Below are 20,755 nucleotides of genomic sequence, written 5' to 3'. Positions count from 1 at the left end.
CAAAATTTTGGACACACCTCCTCATTCAATGTGTTTTCTTTATTTTCATGACCATTTACATTGGTAGATTCTCACTGAAGGCATCAAAACTATGAATGAACACGTGGAGTTATGTATTTAAAAAAAAAAAAGGTGAAATAACTGAAAACATCTATATATATAATTTACTAAGGCAAGACAACCATGAAAAGCACGCCGGAAGAGGCGTGGATTCACTAAGCTGCCGACAAGTGAGACACCTATGGCGCCGCAGAAGAGAGCCGCCCACCTACTCCAAGACCATTGGATATGACGACAACTCGCAGGGCCACGCCCACCAACTCGGACGCCACGACACAGAAAAAATGGCGTCATTTATATTCGTCTGTCGTAGAGGCCACATGTAGTGCAGGTCAGGTTAATGTCATGTGCATTGACTGTTCATAGGGGCATGTTTCTCGCGGAGGTGAATCGCCATATGCAGCGTGTGAAACGGTTTGCGAGCGGTATCTAATGGGATCCTTAAAACAATCCTTTACAACTGAGGTTGAAGCACAATGAAGTAAGCAGTCTTTAAAAACCAACTTTTCGGTTATGATGCATGACTGCGTGCACCATAGCAAACTGTTTTACATGCTGCATACAGCTATTCGCTTCCGCGAAAAACATGCGTCTTCTTAGATGCTCCTGCAGGAACACGGAAGACGTTTTCCTGCCCACCAATGCTCCTTTTTCACCGGCCGGCGTCTACCCTCGCTCTCTAGGCATTCACACTGCCTGCCCATTTGCCCGGACGCAAAAACTCACCAACCACCCAGTTAGTCCTTTTTGTCTGCGGTAAGAGTCCACATGCACGTCTGAGCCACGCGGCGTTTGTTATGCCACGGGTTCACTATTGTGTTGTATTTTGCTCTCTCCAGAGTTCCATCTTTTCATTCACTTACTGTTGTATTCTCACACCAACCCGTTTTAGACATCCGTGTCTTTCCAGAAGTGTTTAGCATTCAATAAATAATTATGCATGACATTGACCGTGTGTCTACCCAGCGCAGGCAGGCATGAGTAAGCCGTTGAACCCCATTCGGGCTGCAAGCCGTGGAATTCCCACTAAATGTGACTCATACGCTCCCATTCATTACATCCCTACCCTTTGTGCACACCCCCCTCCTACCGTGGTCGGGTATCTTGGTGGATTATATATAGAAAAGCAGCCAAAACCGAGGGGTATCCCATGGGGTCCTTAAAACATTCCTTTACAACTGAGGTTAAAACACAATGAAGTAGGCAGTCTTCAAAAAGAGGTTTGATTCTGGCCTTGCGCCTGCGTGCACCATAGCAAACTGTTTTACACGCTACATGCAGCAATTCGCTTCAGCGACAAACATGCGTCTTCATAGATGCTCCTGCACTTTGTACACCCCCCCCTCCCACCTCGCTACTACCGTGATCTGGTGTCTTGGTGGATTATATATAGAAAGGCAGCCAAAACCACACAGAGCAATGAAAAGTTCTATCTTTTCATTCTCATTCTGTTGTATCCTCAAATCCTCCCTTTTTAGACAACTTTATCTTTCCAGAAGTGTTCAACCATCATTAAATAGTTATGCGGTGTTTGTTATGCCGCGGGTTCACTATTGTGTTGTATTTTGCTCTCTCCAGAGTTTCATCTTTTCATTCGCTTACTGTTGTATTCTCACACCAACCCGTTTTAGACAACCGTGTCTTTCCAGAAGTGTTCAGCATTCAATAAATAGTTATGCATGACATTGAGCGTGTGTCGACCTGGCGTGGGTAAGCCATTGAACCCCATTCGGGCTGCAAACTAAGTCCCACTAAGTGCGACTCCTACGCTCCTACTGGTTGCGTCCCAGCCTTTTGTACACACCCTCCTCCCACCTTGCTAATACCGTGGTTGGGTGTCTTGGTGGATTATATATAGAAAAGCAGCCAGATCCGCACAGAGCAGTGAAAAGTCTACGTCACTCACAGGTACATCTGGATTATGTAAAGACGGCCACTTGACGAGTTGGAGGTGGGCACATGTGCGGGCAGTGCATACTGAACGAGAAATCAGCAGACTAGCATGACGGACGGAGCTGAATGGACGTCATTCTCCTTTCCTCCGTTCCACACTCCGCGTGCACCCCCATCCCTCCGTCTGGCAGGAGAAGGCGCGGGACGGTCGCCAGTTTTCAGTCACTTCAGACGATTGTGTGTTGGTTCGTTCCGTGCATTGTTACAATGTTGCTTTTCTTGCTGATTTATTACATTACCGATTTTTCAAATGTTAATTTTCTCCCTGTGCTTAAAAATCATTAAAAATCCGGCCTGATTATGCGGCATATGGTATGCCGCGGGTTGGTCTAGTGTTTTATATTCTAGTTTCTTCAAAATAGTCACCCTTTGCTCTGATTACTGCTTTGCGCACTCTTGGCATTCTCTTGATGAGCTTCAACAGATAGTCACCTGAAATGGTTTTCACTTCACAGGTGTGCCTTATCAGGGTTATTTAGTGGAATTTCTTGCTTTATCAATGGGGTTGGGACCAGCAGTCAGGTTAGTTGGACGATCATCTATTTTTCAACAGGACAATGACCCCAAACACACCTCCAGGCTGTGTAAGGGCTATTTGACCAAGAAGGACAGTGATGGAGTGCTGTAAATGGTCATGAAAACAAAGAAAACACATTGAATGAGGAGGTGTGTCCAAACTTTTGGACTGTACTGTGTATATATGACCTGCCTAACTTCCATAAAATGTGTTTTACTTGAAGCAGTAATCGGAACTCCTGTTGTATACTTAATGGTGCATGTAACAGTGTGACAAAAAAATAATTTTTACTCTGATTTGTTTCCAGGTGGATGCTGCAGAGAATGAACCAAACAGCTTTATTTTTCTGAGTGAAGATGCCTTGAGCAATCCAGATAAGTTGCTTGTTCTGATTCATGGAAGTGGAGTTGTTAGAGCTGGACAGTGGGCTCGAAGGCTTATCATCAATGAGGATCTTGAGAGTGGAACACAAATCCCCTTTATTAAAAGGGCTACTGAGGTTAGAACTGAATAATTGTTTAACAATTTAGTCATTTTCAAACTCTTTTATATGTTAATTTATATTTAAAGTATCTTATTTATATAATTGAAACATGGATATTGAGCTGCTTCGATTTTTAAATGTTGTTTGAATTGTGCAATTATTTTTATATCTTTGTTAAGCTGTTTTCATTATATTTAAGAAATTATTAGTATACATAGTTTGACTTGTTATTCACTGCACCATTTAAAAAGGAGGAGGCGGTTGGGAGCATGGGTTGATTACAGCTCGTTGCTGCACCCATCACATGATGAACCACCCGGACTGGGACATAAGTGTCATTAGCTGGAGTGCCAATCCTGCTGCCAACCTCCAAGTTTTCCCTGCAATTTGGAGGACCTGCCTGCAGGGTTCGATGCAGGTTAACATCATACCAAGAATGAATCAATTGCAGGTTAACATCATACCCAAAATGAATCATTGCAGGTTAAGGGCCTTGCTCAACGGCCCAATGAACTAGAGTCAACTTCTTGTTTTTATGGGATTTGAACTGACAATCTTCCGATTGCCGGCACAGATCTCTAGCTTCAGAGCTACCACTCCGCACTTACTGCACCATTTAAAAATAGCATAATGAAATAGTTCAGATTATCATTGGAATAATAGAAGTGTCAGAAACATATTTACATGTAATTATTTAAATATACTGTTTGTAAAATTGAAAATGACTTTGAAGTAATTAAATAGTTGCTAGACCTAAGCGTGTGACCAAAACTAAGCATTTTAAAAGCACTTAGTTGCAAAAAGAATATACTCTTGAAATGCTTGTCTGTATAACAATTGCTTGTGTAACCACCTTTAAAAAGGCTGATAAGGTCTGCAAACCTTGTACTGTATGCAGATGGCAGAACACAAGTTTATTCTGTCAGAGAACAAAAGAAGTTCTAATAACTGACAGTTAACTACAAAACCAAACCTCTGACATTTCTATACTAGAGTAATTTGCATGTATACACTTACAAAATTAAATTAACATAATGTAAGGTATTAACTGGTAGAACACACAAAAAGCATTCTCCTTACTGCAAGCTCACTGCAAAACCTGTAATGCGGAAATTAAATACTTCCAATAACTACTGCACAAATACTGCTTTTGTGCTGAGCCCCATTTACTTCTTAAATACATGGTATCGTATGCTGGTTTGAGTGTTTGTGTATAAAGTACAAAACAAAAAAAATCTTTAAAATATACAGTACCGTTTACAAACAAATTATGCACCTTAATATATCTGGAAATAATATTTTCAGAAATTGTGTAACAATTAGATAAAAAATAGACACAAGCTGTGTTCTTGCCAAACATCAACCACTACTGAACCTGGAGTATGCATGTTTTTTATGTGTGAAGTAAAATTTCTTTTTTGTGAAAATTTCCCGTTTCTTGGTTAAGTTGATGTTAACTTCAGCTTTCCACTGATTCAACCACCTGTTTTAATATCAAAGTATTGGGCCTTATTCTCCAATCAAAAATTTCAAATCCAACCTCAACCCGTCAGTTTTCTAAACAGCCCAAATGTCCTTATGTTCGAATTCTCTTTGGCTGCTCCTTCTCTGTCAGATTATTTTAAGAAATTAGCAAGAGGGCACTGGCATGGGAGAACTGCCTGATAGTTCGAACCTCTGAAAAAAAAATTCTTACCAGTCACAGGCAGAAGTTTAGGTACTCTCCAAGGGACAGCCTACTTAAGATTTAGTACTATGAGTTGGGTCCATATTACATTGGTCCTCAAACTATTTTGGAAAACATAGCTCCAGTCTTTCATAAACTGGCCCTTCTAACCTGTTTTTTAAAATTTACCTGACCTTTCAGGTTTCCAGACTCAAGCCTGTTTTTCGTAGTGTTTTTAATCCTGTTAAAATTAAAATATAGAATTCAGAAAATGATTGACATAGAGATAGTGTTAATATTCTTGGTATTTATTAATTTATTATGGAATTCTAGTGGAATTTGATTAGTTTGATTTTCATATATATTTGGCATCTTGCTGCTCCAAAGGGTCTGCTGGTTACTTTGGTTTTTTGCTTGTTTGCTTAGTTTTGTTTTAGTATACATTTCCGCTGCCATTTTGTTTATTAATATATATTATACTAGCAAAATACCCAATCTTCGCAGCGGTGAAGTACTGCATTAAAATTTTTATTAGGAAGAAAATTAAACATTTTTAAACTGAGGGAAAATATGCCAATAATTATTTGTTAAGGATCTCTTTGTATACTATGTTGTCAGTTTGGCCCTCCGGTTGTAACATGACCAAGCTGTGCGCTGAGCTTACTCTTTAATCGGTTTCAGTTTCATGGTTTGTTTCAATTACGGCAGTATTTGCAGGATTTGTTGTATTGAAGTGACATTCGGCATCTGTCAAGCGTTGTAAGCACACAAACGGTTTCATCGATAAAATCACATCCAGCTTTTGAGAGTTTAAACATTCATAAACATCAAAGTGTCCACTACTGAAATCGTCACCTGTGAATCTAAGATGTTTAAGAGGCATTTGCGGTTGTCGAAAGGTGTAAAATATTTGGTCATTTCGGTACACTTGAAAGCGACAACCGAACAATTCAGCGGCAGCCATCAACTCACATGCAGAACCATAGGTGAAGGGCGCTTAAGCATTTCACTCTTCTAGTGCTCCTGTATAGTATAATTATCTCCTGTACCGTCATCAGTCCACACCTTGAACCTGTCCCAGTCATTCAATACATAAGACACAATGTTCCTCCAGATATGAAGAGTGAGCCTGATATGGCCGTGCAATATGTAACAAAGAGAATGGAAAAGGTAGGTGCCATCTCCGGGCATGGAAACCACTCGATAAGTGACAGTTCTTTGATCGATAGTGATCACCTTGATAGACATGGTAATGGGGGTTGGAATGATAAAGGAAATGGGTACCTGAGAAATGTAAAGTAAGTCTAAAATACCTATACAATAACTATAATTGTAATAAACAAACAATAAAACAGCAGAGAAGCCATGGATTAAAAAAAAAGGCTGTAGTTATCAGTAGGGAGACGTGAATCCCGTGGCGAAGCAAGGAAGGGAATGTAGAGACTGGAGCGACGGACGGCCTTATATAGGCAGGCAGCCAACAACGTGGGAGGCGTTGGGATGGGGGACCCAACGCCACCTTACACGTGGCGAGCTGCAGGCTATGGGCGATATATGTATGTAAGTAGGATTCAGTTAGTGTTGGGAACCCGTGTACCAAATTTCTTGAAGATGGGCCCATAAGTAACAAAGACTGTTGAAAAGTTCAATATGGCGGCCGACAGTGGCATCATACCACCGAAATAAGTACGTACATTGGTTTCGGTTAGTGCAGGGAAGCCGCCTACCAAATTTCGAGAAGATGGGGCCATAAATAAGAAAGTTCAACATGGCGGACGTTGTTGACCGTTATGACCAATATGCATAGAATTTCAAAATGAAACCTGCTTAACCTTTGTAAGTAAGCTGTAAGGAATGAGCCTGCCAAATTTCAGCCTTCTACCTACACGGGAAGTTGGAGAATTAGTGACGTTGGAAAGTTCAATATGGCGGCTGGCAGTGGCGTCATACCACCGAAATAAGTACGTACATTGGTTTCGGTTAGCTCAGGGAAGCCACCTACCAAATTTTGTGAAGATGGGGCCGTAAATACGAAAGTTCAACATGGCAGACGTTGTTGACCGTTATGACTGTTACGCGTAGAATTTCGAAATGAAACCTGCTAAACTTTTGTAAGTAAGCTGTAAGAAATGAGCCTGCCAAATTTCAGCTTTCTACCTACATGGGAAGTTGGAGAATTAGTGATGAGTGAGTGAGTGAGTCAGTCAGTCAGTCAGTCAGTGAGTGCTTTGCCTTTTATTAGTATAGATATACTAGCAGAATACCCGCGCTTCGCAGCGGAGAAGTAGTGTGTTAAAGAAGGTACAATACGTAAAATAACGTAACATGATTGTTAATGTAATTGTTTTGTCATTGATATGAGTGTTGTTCTCATATCTATCTATCTATCTATCTATCTATCTATCTATCTATCTATCTATATATATATATATATATATATATATATTGTTCTCATATATATCTATGTATATATATCTCTATCTATGTGTATATATATATATATATATATATATATATATATATATATATACATATATACACCCGCGCTTGGCAGCGGAGAAGTAGTGTGTTAAAGAAGGAAAGAGAAAGAAAAGGAAACATTTTGAAAATAACGTCAATGTAATTGTTTTGTCACTGTTATGAGTGTCGCTGTGATATATATATATAGCAAAATACTCGCGCTTCGCAGCGATGTCATGTGTTAAAGAAGTTATGAAAAAGAAAAGGAAACATTTTAAAAATAATGTAACATGATTGTCAAAGTAATTGTTTTGTGTATTTGGCGGCAGCGTCACGAAGTTGTTTTCGGTAGTTTCATCAGAAAATGTACCACGACGTCTGACACGCCTCCTTTTTACTGTTTTCTTACAGCTTGGATTGCTGCTGTCATATATACACACACACACACACACACACACACACACACACATACATACATACAAATGTAGCGGTGCCACATAGTTAGTGTTTAAATGTCAGTTCTGTGTGTGTCTCGTTTCATTGTCCCATTGACTGCGTGTATGTGTATCAGTTAATGTTGTCCCGTAAAGGAGGGGCGGATGATGGGAGGAGTTCACAACCACTAATCTGGAAAGCACCTGTGTATCAATTAATCAATTACTGCCGTCACTATTTAAGGAGAAAAGAAGGAGACGAAAGAAAAACTAGCACGAGAGAGAGAGAAAGAGGAGAACCAATACCGCATTCACGAATACAACCTGCCTGCTGAATCATTTTCATTGCGCTTTGATCCAGTTTGTTTTCATTCATCGGACTGCCTTTCAACCTGCTTGCCGCTGAAGACCCGGGGTCAAATCATCATTCGCCACACGCCGAGGAATCACGGTGAGGTTGTTCCAAACGCCGGGAAATACAAACACTACAATTGCCGCTAATCAGTATCCGTATTCAGGACATTTATTCACGTTCGGACTCAAGTTCACGATCATTCTGTTTGCTAGTCATTTGTCTTTTTGTGTGGTGTGTGTTATATGTTACGTGGACAAGGGAGGGGATTTGTATATATATTTTCAGTTTTGCTTTGGGATTGTTGGGGTGGAGGAATATTTGGGTGTGCATTTGTCTTGTGGCGTGTCTTGTCTCATCTAATACATTTATTCCTGTTTAATTTTACATTCTGCCTACTGTGTCTTTGCATTTCAAACCGTCGATTGTGGGGAAAGTTTATCTGTGTAGAGATGGCTTGACAGGAAAGGTTTCTCAGTAAATTATCCAGTCCACAGGTCTTGGAGGTGTAGCTGCCGGCTGGAAACAAGGGTGGCTGTTACACATATATATATATATATATATATATATATATATATATATATATATATATATATAAACATACATATCTTCATATCTACATATCTATATACATATCTACATATACACATATATATATATATATATATATACACATACCTATCTACATCATATATACACACACACATACATACACAAACACAAATTATATATATGTGTGTATGTATGTATGTATGTATGTATGTGTGTGTGTGTGTGTGTATATATATATATATATATATATATATATATATATATAATGTAGATAGGGGTGTGTGTGTGTATATGCAGTCAGCATCTCAAAGGCCGGCACAGCTATGCACGCGCGCTGGCTGCTCGACTTTTGCAGGGCAGGAGACCACAGTTTTTGCAGACACGTTCATGATATCAAAAGTCTCAGCGCTCTTTGGAGGTCATTCATCTATACTAATAAAAGACAAAGCCCTCACTCACTCACTCACTCACTCACTCACTCATCACTAATTCTCCAACTTCCCGTGTAGGTAGAAGGCTGAATTTGGCAGGCTCATTCCTTACACCTTACTTACAAAAGTTGGGCAGGTTTCATTTCGAAATTCTACGCCTAATGGTCATAACTGGAAGGTATTTTTCTCCATTAGCTGTAATAGAGTTGAGCTGGAAAGATGTGGGGGCGGAGTTTCGTGTGACATCATCAGGCCTCCCGTAATCCGTGAACTGACTGTCAGCGCAGTGCGTAGAAAACCAGGAAGACCTCCAAAAGCGCTTAAGAAAACATGCATTACATAATTGAGAAGGCAGCGAAACAATAAGTAGCGAGCGAGTGACATATACTACCATATTCATGAGTGCTGCTACCTCGGAAAGAAGCAAGGTGTAAACCTAAACTTTAAATTAAGTTCATAGACAGGCTACGCTGGCGTTTCACATGCCCACAGGTAATCGGGATACAAGTTTAATGAGAGGGCGAGGATATAAGCGAGAGTTTTGATCACTTTGTAACTAAGTTAAAATTGTAGGTGAAGGGTGTGCTTATGCAAATTCGAGACTGTGTTTGTGGGGGATTGACAGTTAAGGCGGGTGGGGGTGTCACGTCATCAACTCCCCACCCATTCATCTCATTTCTCTCTGAACTGAGCTCCGCGGCTAACGCCGTCTTCCAAAGCAACTTCGTCAGACTGCCACCAAATACTCACAGAAAAATCCACAAGTTAATACACACGCTGTTTCTAGAGTTTCTCCACACTGAATCCTCCAGGCACTACTTACAAAAGGTCACATTGACAATAGTGTTACGTTATTTTTATCTTTCCTTTTCTTAGCACAAGCACAGCTGAGAAGCTTCGATGCATGTGGTCCATAACGCGTTAAAAAATAATGCATTTAATCACACTTTGCATTACAAGCAAAGGGAGCTTTTGTCAATGCATGATTTCCTGGTACACCGATTACATTGATCAAGCATCCCGATTCATTTTACCCTCGCACCACCTTGGTTTGAGAAGAAGTATGAAAAAATATGAGGTTAACACAGAAAAACAGATCACCAATTCAAGTTTTATGAATAATCGATTCGCCATCAATAATTGTTTTGGTAAAGCCATCCTCAGTGTAATCCTCCTTCCATTTTATAATTTTTCCGCCACTAGCCATGATTAAATGAACGGTAAAAAAGTAAGAGCAAAGCGAGGGTGACTTATTTAGGCAGGCATATATATGACAGCAACACTCATGACAATGTCAATCATGTTACGTTATTATTAAAATGTTTCCTTTTCTTTTCATTACTTCTTTAACACACTACTTCTCCGCTCTGCGGCGGGTATTTTGCTATATATATATATGAATGACCTCCAAGGAGCGCTGAGACTTTTGATATCATGAGCGTGTCTGCAAAAACATGGGTCTCCTGCCCTGCAAAAGTCGAGCAGCCAGCGCGCGTGCATAGCTGTGCCGGCCTTTGAGATGCTGACTGCGCTTCTGCCTTAAGTCAAAGTGAGCACTTTTAATTTTTTTCATCCTCCCCCTGCGCTATAGCCCAGACAAGTGCAAACACGGGACCCCTTTTCTACACCGCGGCAAACTAATATCAAGGCGATTCACACTTTCTTTTGCACGTATACGATTATGAGGACGTCAGCTCGGATTATAAAGACACGCAGAGGAGTGGAGGACTGACAGTGCCATCACAGCCGATTAATGGCGGGGACGTCTCATCAGTCTACACAAGACCCACCGCGACTGTCCCCAAAAGGCGATCATAACGTCAGCGAACACATCCCTCTATACTATATAAAAGAAAAAGGCAACTTTCCTTTCTTTACACCTTTTTTCCTTTTATTCCAAACCAAAGCCTTTCTCTCTTAACACTGCAGAGGACACAAAACTAATTTTCTTTAAATGCCGGTAAGGCACATTACCAGAGGCACAAATTTGAACGTTCACATAAAAAATGTAATTTCAATGTACCTGTACTTCTTAAAACATTAATGTTTTACTGTTTAATAACTTATAGACTATAATTTATTATTTTTCCCTTGCACTCAGTGACCAAACCTATACACACAGATATAGACACATATAAACATACACACAAGTATATGTATGTGTATATATATATATATACACACACACACACACACATACATACATACATACACACATATATATAATTTGTGTGTGTGTATGTATGTGTGTGTATATATGATGTAGATAGGTATGTATGTATATATATATATGTGTATATATATATATGTATATATATATGTGTATATATGTATATATATATATATATATATATATATATATATCTATACTAATAAAAGGCAAAGCCCTCACTCACTCACTCACTCACTCACTTACTCACTCACTCACTCACTCACTCACTGACTCATCACTAATTCTCCAACTTCCCGTGTGGGTGGAAGGCTGAAATTTGGCAGGTTCATTCCTTACAGCTTCCTTACAAAAGTTGGGCAGGTTTTATTCGAAATTCTACGTAATGGTCATAACTGGAAGCTGTTTTCTCCATTTACTGTAATGGAGATGAGCTTGAACGCCGTGGGGCGGAGTTTCGTGTGACATCATCACGCCTCCCACGTAATCACGCAGTACATAGAAAACCAGGAAGACCTCAAAAGCACTGAAGAAAACATGCATTATTTAATTGAGAAGGCAGCGAAACAATAAGAAGCGAGTGAGTGACATATACAACCATATTCATGAGTTCTGCTATTTCGGAAACAAAACACGATGTAAACCTACACTTTAAATTAAGTTCATAGACAGGCTGCCGCTGGCGTTTGTAATTTAGTGCCTGCCCATATAAGGCCGTCCGTCAGCGGCAATCCAATATTCACGGGTTAAGGACTGTGCTTATGCAGAGGAAGATACGATGGTCAGGGTGGTGTTTGACACAAACTCAGCTTAAACTGCGAGAGAAAGTTTTAAGTGCCAGGACTAAGGTAACATTAAATACAGCCATGGACATAGCACGAGATGGCACCAGCACAGCTGGGAACCTTCGATGCATGTACACCGAGCGGCTCACGGAACTGACGCGTGCACAGATAAAAGCAACAGTTCCAAAGAGCTGAACAAAACCGAATTACACAATTGAAAAGGCAGCAAAAATATGAAGCGCCTGATAAGCATATTCATAAATCCAGCTACTGCGGAAACAAAGCACACGGTGGAAAAGTCAATGTCCCGCTAAAGGAAGACAGTGTAAAAAACCGTGCATGCTGTGTGTCAGGTCTCAGATAAAGAAGAAGACGAGCTGTTTATTGATGCAGTAAGAAACGAATCGATGAATGAAACCTGTCATCTTTACAACGATTGACAAACACGGAATGTAACTTGAACACAACACATCCTACAAATACGAACCTGATTGAAAGAAATAATGATAATCAAATCCTTGATGACAGCAACACTCAGTAACACTCACAAAACAAATACTGTATATTGACAGTCATGTTACGTTATTTTTAAAATGTTCCCTTTTCTTTTCTAGTTTTTTAACACACTACTTCTCCGCTACGATACGCGGGTATATATATATGTATATATATATATATATCCCGATCTACATACTCGAATAATGGATACTTTATTCGCCATCAATGATTGTTTTGGTAAAGCCATACTCAGTGTATTCATTAGATGAACGGTAAAAAAGTAAGAGCGAGGGAGGATGACTTATTGAGGCATGCAGGCTGTAGTCTTGCGTCAACTCTATCTGAATTGCGATCACATTTAAAAAATATATCTTTTCAAGTTCTATTTAGTCCATATGTGTCAAACTCAAGGGCGCGGGCCACATCCGCCCGGCGTGTAATTATATCCGCCCGCGAGATCATTTTATATACTGTATTATTGTTATTAATGGCCAGGGTATATGAAGCGCTGGTAACACAATAAACTACAGATCCCATAATGCAGCGCTTCAGCTGCCTTGCCGAACACTTACCGCGTTAATCAAGTCTAGCTTATGATGCTGCAAGTTATTGCAAAGCTAGCTCACACGATGCTGAAGAGAAAAGTTGATTCTGAAAATAGAGCCTTTAAAAACCGATGGGAGGCTGAGTATATGTTTACTGAACCCGTGTGTCTCATTTGTGGAGCTAATGTGGCTGTAATTACAGAATTTAATCTAAGACGGCACTATGAGACAAAACATCAGGGTAACCTGAATGCAATGCAGAAGATACAGAAAGCAGAAGAATTAAATAAGAATCTGACACTTCAGCGGACGTTTTACCGTGCACAATCACAAAGTGATTTCAAGTGAAGCTGCTTTTATGGGAGACACAAATGCACCAGTGCATTTGCCCCACTTTCCCTGTTGCCAAGTAATGTTAAACCAAGTCGTCACTACGGTGTTCCCAAATCGCACTTTGCTGATAAACTGAGCGCACTGAGTTTGCACGGCGCTTTGGTGACTTTGAAGAACAAAAAAAGTCCGTCTACATGCGGCTCGAACCTTGTGCATGTTTGGTAGCACATATCTGTGTGAGAAGCTCTTCTCAGTGATAAAGACTAACAAAACAGCACACAGGAGTCGCCTCACTGATGAGCACCTGCAATCCATCCTGAGAATCTCCACAACACAGAACCTCACACCAAACATAAACGAACCTGTTGCCAAAAAAAGATGCCAGGCGTCCAGCTCTAAAATGACATATGAGCAAAGACAACTGAATGATTTGATTTGTTATTGCTGAAAGGAACACATTTTATTTATATTTCCAGGTTTTGTTATGCAGCATGTTCATATTTGAATTTGTATAATTTTGACAGGATATATTTTTATGGAGAGCAAAATCTTTTGGGATATTTAAAATCTAAGTTTATTTTTTATATAAAATTACATAAGAGTAAAGAAATTTGAATGTTTGTTCTTTTAACGTTTATTTCTAACTTGTATAATTTAGACAGGATATATTTTTATGGAGAGCAAAATATTATAAGTTGTTTAAGGTTTGAGTTGATTTATTCACGAATAATATTCCTGTCTGTTTTTACCATTCCTACCAAAGATATTTCTGTCGACTAAATAAAAATTCCTTCTATTTAAAATTTAAATAGAACTTGAACAAATACTGATAGTTCATAATATCCACGCAGACTTGCACATAAGAGCGGAGTCATCCGTTTTAACAAGCAGCGTATTGCACTGATCTGAAATAGCTGTGTGTGTATATATGTAGATATGTATGTATATGTATATATATGTTTATATATGTGTGTGTGTATGTATATATATATATATATATGTATTTGTGTGTATATATGTGTGTGTATGTATGTATGTGTTTATGCATATGTATGTGTATATATGTAGATATATATATGTATGTACAGTATATATGTGTATGTGTATATGTATAGATATGTATATATATATGTGTATGTGTGTGTGTGTAAATATATATATGACAGCAACACTCATCACTCACAACAGTGACAAAACAATTACATTGACAATCATGTTACGTTATTTTCAAAATGTTTCCTTTTCTTTTTCATTGCTTCTTTAACACACTACTTCTCCATGCGAAGGGTATTTTGCTATATATATATATATATATATAGATATATATAGATATATATATATATATATATATATATATATATATATGTATGTATGTATGTATGTGTGTGTGTGTGTGTATATATATATGACAGCAGCAATCCAAGCTGTGAGAAAACAGTAAAAAGAAGGCGTGTCAGACGTCGTGGTACATTTTCTGATGCAGCTACCGAAAACAACTTTGTGACGCTGCCGCCAAATACACAAAACAATTACTTTGACAATCATGTTACATTTTTTCAAAATGTTTCCTTTTCTTTTCATAACTTCTCTAACACATGACATCGCTGGCCTGGTATTTTGCTATATATATATATATATCACAGCGACACTCATAACAGTGACAAAACAATTACATTGACAATCATGTTACGTTATTTTCAAAATGTTTCCTTTTCTTTCCTTCTTTAACATACTACTTCTCCGCTGCCAAGCGCGGGTATATATATATATATATATATATATATATATATAGATAGATAGAGATATATATATATAGATAGATATGAGAACAACATATATATCAATGACAAAACAATTACATTAACAACCATGGTACGTTATTTTTAAAATTTTTCCTTTTCTTTTTCGTACCTTCTTTAACACCTTTCTTCTCCCCTGCGAAGCGCGGGTATTCTGCTAGTATATATATATATAGCAAAATACCCGCGTCTCGCAGCGGAGAAGTAGTGTGTTAAAGAAGTAATGAAAAAGAAAAGGAAACATTTTAATAATAACGTAACATGATTGACATTGTCATGAGTGTTGCTGTCATATATATGCCTGCCTAAATAAGTCACCCTCGCTTTGCTCTTACTTTATTTACCGTTAATTTAATTATTGATAATGGCGGAAAAATTATAAAATGGAAGGAGGATGGCTTTACCAAAACAATTATTGATGGCGAATCTATTATTCATAAAGCTTGAATCTGTTTTTCTGTGTTAACTTCATATTTTTTCATACTTCTTCTCAAACTAAGGTGGTGCGAGGGTAAAATGAATCGGTATGAGCTGATCAATGTAATCGGTGTACCAGGAAATCATGCATTGACAAAAGCTCCCCTTTGCTTGTAATGCAAAGTGTGATTAAATGCATTATTTTTAACGCTTTGGAGCACATGCATCGAAGCTTCTCAGCTGTGCTTGTGCTAAGAAAAGGAAAGATTTTAAAAATAACGTAACACGATTGTCAATGTGACCTATTGTAAGTAGTGCCTGGAGGATTTAGTGTGGAGAAACTCTAGAGACCGCGTGTGTATTAACTTGTGGATTTTTCTATGAGTATTTGGTAGCAGTCTGACGAAGTTGCTTCGGAAGATGGCGTTAGCCGCGGCGCTCAGCTCATAGCGAAATGAGATGAATGGGAGGGGAGATGATGACGTGACTTCCCCACCCGCCTTAACTGTCAATCCCCCACAAACACAGTCTTTCGGAATTTGCATAAGCACACCCCTTCACCTACAATTTTAACTTAGTTACAAAGTGATCAAAACTCTCGTTTATATCCTGCGTCCTCTCATTAAACTTGTATCCCGCATTAACTGTGGGCATGTGAAATGCCAGCGGTAGCCTGTCTATGAACTTAATTTAAAGTTTAGGTTTACACCTTGTTTTCTTTCCGAGGTAGCAGCACTCATGAATATGGTAGTATATGTCACTCGCTCGCTTCTTATTGTTTCGCTGCCTTCTCAATTATATAATGCATGTTTTGTTAAGCGCTTTTTGGAGGTCTTCCTGGTTTTCTACGCACTGCGTTGACAGTCAGTTCACGTGATTACGTGGGAGGCGTGATGATGTCACATGAAACTCCGCCCCCCCACGTCATTCCAGCTCAACTCCATTACAGTTAATGGAGAAAAATACCTTCCAGTTATGACCATTAGGCGTAGAATTTCGAAATGAAACCTGCCCAACTTTTGTAAGTAAGCTGTAAGGAATGAGCCTGCCAAATTTCAGCCTTCTACCTACACGGGAAGTTGGAGAAGTAGTGATGAGTGAGTGAGTGAGTTAGTGAGTGAGTGCGTGCGTGCGTGCGTGCGTGCTTTGCCTTTTATTAGTATAGATTATAATTATATATTACTAGCAAAATACCCGCGCTTCGCAGCGGAGAAGTAGTGTGTTAAAGAAGCAATGAAAAGAAAAGGAAACATTTTGAAAATAACGTAACCTGATTGTCAATGTAATTGTTTTGTCACTGTTGTGAGTGATGAGTGTTGTTGTCATATATATATATATATATTTACACACACACATATAAACATATATATATATACATATCTATACATATACACATATATACATACATATATATCTACATATATACACACATATACATACATACACACATATATACACACAAATACATATATATATATACATACATACATACACACACACATATATAAACATATATATACATATACATACATATCTACATATATACACTCACAGCTATTTCGTATCAGTGCACGCTGTTTGTTAAAACGGTTGACTCCCGCTCTTACGTGCAATAACAAATCAAATCATTCAGTTGTCTTTGCTCATATGTCATTTTAGAGCTGGACGCCTGGCATCTTTTTTTGGCCACAAGTTCGTTTCTGTTTACTGTGAGGTTCTGTGTTGTGGAGATTCTCAGGATGGATTGCAGGTGCTTATCAGTGAGGCGACTCCTGTGTGCTGTTTTGTTAGTCTTTATCACTGAGAAGAGCTTCTCACACAGATATGTGCTACCAAACATGCACAAGGTTCGAGCCGCATGTAGACGGACTTTTTTTGTTCTTCAAAGTCACCAAAGCGCCGTGCAAACTCAGTGCAATAACTCTAGTAAGCGGTAAGTGTTCGGCAAGGCAGCTGAAGCGCTACATTATGGGATCTGTAGTTTATTGTGTTACCAGCGCTTCATATACCTGGGCTTTAATAACAATAATACAGTATATAAAATGATCTCGGGCGGATATAATTACACGGGCGGATGTGGCCCGCGCCCTTGAGTTTGACACATATGGACTGAATAGAACTTGAAAAGATATATTTTTTCAAATGTGATCGCGCAATTCAGATATTGTTGACGCCAAGCACTACAGCCTGCATGCCTCAATGAGTCATCCTCCCTCGCTCTTACTTTTTACCGTTCATCTAATGAATACACTGAGTATGGCTTTACCAAAACAATCATTGATGGCGAATAAAGTATCCATTATTCGAGTATGTAGATCGGTATATATATATACATATATATATACCCATGTATCGCAGCGGAGAAGTAGTGTGTTAAAAAAGGTAGAAAAAGAAAAGGGAACATTTTAAAAATAACGTAACATGACTGTCAATATACAGTATTTGTTTTGTGAGTGTTACTGAGTGTTGCTGTCATCAAGGATTTGATTATCATTATTTCTTTCAATCAGGTTCATATTTGTAGGATGTGTTGTGTTCAAGTTACATTCCGTGTTTGTCAATCGTTGTAAAGATGACAGGTTTCATTCATCGATTCGTTTCTTACTGCATCAATAAACAGCTCGTCTTCTTCTTTATCTGAGACCTGACACACTGCATGCACGGGTTTTTTTTACACTGTCTTCCTTTAGCGGGACATTGACTTTTTCCACCGTGTGCTTTGTTTCCACAGTAGCTGCATTTATGAATATGCTTATCAGACGCTTCATATTTTTTGCTGCCTTTTCAATTGTGTAATTCGATTTTTGTTCAGCGCTCTTTGGAACTGTTGCTTTTTATCTGTGCACTGCGTCAGTTCACGTGAGCCACTCGGTGTACTTGCATCGAAGATTCCTAGCTGTGCTGGTGCCATCTCGTGCTATGTCCATAGCTTTATTTAATGTTACCTTAGTCCTGGCACTTAAAACTTTCTGTCGCAGTTTCGCTAAGTTTGTGTCAAACACCACCCTGACCATCTCATCTTCCTCTCCATAAGCACAGTCCTTCACCCGTGAATATTTACCCTTGGCAGTTTGCTATTGGATTGCCGCTGACGGACGGCCTTATATGGGCAGGCACTAAATTACAAACGCCAGCGGCAGCCTGTCTATGAACTTATTTTAAAGTGTAGGTTTACATCGTGCTTTGTTTCCGAAGTAGCAGAACTCATGAATATGATTGTATATGTCACTCGCTCGCTTCTTATTGTTTCGCTGCCTTCTCAATTATATAATGCATGTTTTCTTGAGCTCTTTTTTGAGGTCTTCCTGGTTTTCTATGTACTGCGTGATTACGTGGGAGGCGTGATGATGTCATACGAAACTCCGCCCCCACGGCGTTGAAGCTCATCTCCATTACAGTAAATGGAGAAAAACTGCTTCCAGTTATGACCATTACGCGTAGAATTTCGATATAAAACCTGCCCAACTTTTGTAAGGAAGCTGTAAGGAATGAACCTGCCAAATTTCAGCCTTCCACCCACACGAGAAGTTGGAGAATTAGTGATGAGTCAGTGAGTGAGTGAGTGAGTGAGTGAGTGAGTGAGGGCTTTGCCTTTTATTAGTATAGATTCATTCATTATTTTAGCATCATTTTGTAGAATGTAATTTTTGTTATCTTTTTTTAGCTTTAAAATGTTAAAAGTGTTTAAAGATAATAATTCTGAATGATATAAGACAATGTACACTCACCTAAAGGATTATTAGGAACACCAAACTAATACGGTGTTTGACCCCCTTTCGCCTTCAGAACTGTCTTAATTGTATGCGTGGCATTGATTCAACAAGGTGCTGAAAGCATTCTTTAGAAATGTTGGCCCATATTGATAGGATAGCATCTTGCAGTTGATGGAGATTTGTGGGATGCACATCCAGTGCACGAAGCTCCCGTTCCACCACATCCCAAAGATGCTCTATTGGGTTGAGATCTGGTGACTGTGGGGGCCATTTTAGTACAGTGAACTCATTGTCATTTTCAAGAAACCAGTTTGAAATGATTCGAGCTTTGTGACATGGTGCATTATCCTGCTGGAAGTAGCCATCAGAGGATGGGTACATGGTGGTCATGAAGGGATGGACATGGTCAGAAACAATGCTCAGGTAGCCCGTGGCATTTAAACGATGCCCAATTGGCACTAAGGGGCCTAAAGTGTGCCAAGAAAACATCCCCCACATCATTACACCACCACCACCAGCCTGCGCAGTAGTAACAAGGCATGATGGATCCATGTTCTCATTCTGTTTACGCCAAATTCTGACTCTACCATTTGATTGTCTCAATAGAAATCGAGACTCATCAGACCAGGCAACATTTTTCCAGTCTTCAACTGTCTAATTTTGGTGAGCTTGTGCAAATTGTAGCCTCTTTTTCCTATTTGTAGTGGAGATGAGTGGTACCCGGTGGGGTCTTCTGGTGTTGTAGCCCATCCACCTCAAGGTTGTGTATGTTGTGGCTTCACAAATGCTTTGCTGCATACCTCGGTTGTAACGAGTGGTTATTTCAGTCAAAGTTGCTCTTCTATCAGCTTGAATCAGTCGGCCCATTCTCCTCTGACCTCTAGCATCAACAAGGCATTTTCGCCCACAGGACTGCCGCATACTGGATGTTTTTCCCTTTTCACACCATTCTTTGTAAACCCTAGAAATGGTTGTGCGTGAAAATCCCAGTAACTGAGCAGATTGTGAAATACTCAGACCGGCCCGTCTGGCACAAACAACCATGCCACGCTCAGAATTGCTTAAATCATCTTTCTTTCCCATTCTGACATTCAGTTTGGAGTTCAGGAGATTGTCTTGACCAGGACCACACCCCTAAATGCATTGAAGCAACTGCCATGTGATTGGTTGATTAGATAATTGCATTAATGAGAAATTGAACAGGTGTTCCTAATAATCCTTTAGGTGAGTGTATATAAGTAGGTCTTGCAGATATAAGCTTTCCCACCTACAAAACTATTTTTAGACTTGTAAGGTTGTTGTATATTTGATTTGACTTTATTAAAGGCTAAGAACTTCTTTGAACTGTCTAAATAAGCAAAAACTGATTGCATAGCATGTGATGTTTAGCATGCATGCATGCCTTGTTGAGCAAAATAAACAAAATACGCCAATCAAATGATGACATTTAATCACCTGAAGCATATGTTGGATGTGGATAGTAGGCAATAATTCCATAGAAAATTAAAGCTGCATTGTTTTAGGACCGAAAACAATTTAAACCAGCTTTATTATGGTGAGACAATGAGGCGACATCAGCAGACGTA

At 39.2% G+C, this 20,755-nt stretch overlaps 1 protein-coding gene across 1 annotated transcript in view; it reads left to right on the top strand.

The window, feature by feature from the left end:
* The window catches only part of fam172a (family with sequence similarity 172 member A), a 716,959-nt gene that overhangs the window by 168,281 nt on the left and 527,923 nt on the right, over positions 1–20,755 (top strand). The window contains exon 6 of the mRNA XM_039759350.1: positions 2,838–3,029. Coding sequence (XP_039615284.1) covers positions 2,838–3,029 — 192 coding nt within the window. The remainder of the gene's footprint in view (positions 1–2,837; positions 3,030–20,755) is intronic.

Source organism: Polypterus senegalus, chromosome 7 (assembly GCF_016835505.1).
Source record: "Polypterus senegalus isolate Bchr_013 chromosome 7, ASM1683550v1, whole genome shotgun sequence".
NCBI classification, from domain to species: Eukaryota; Metazoa; Chordata; class Cladistia; order Polypteriformes; family Polypteridae; genus Polypterus; species Polypterus senegalus.
The sequence above is the reverse complement of the archived record's forward strand: the minus strand, read 5'-3'. Positions and strand labels throughout refer to the sequence as shown.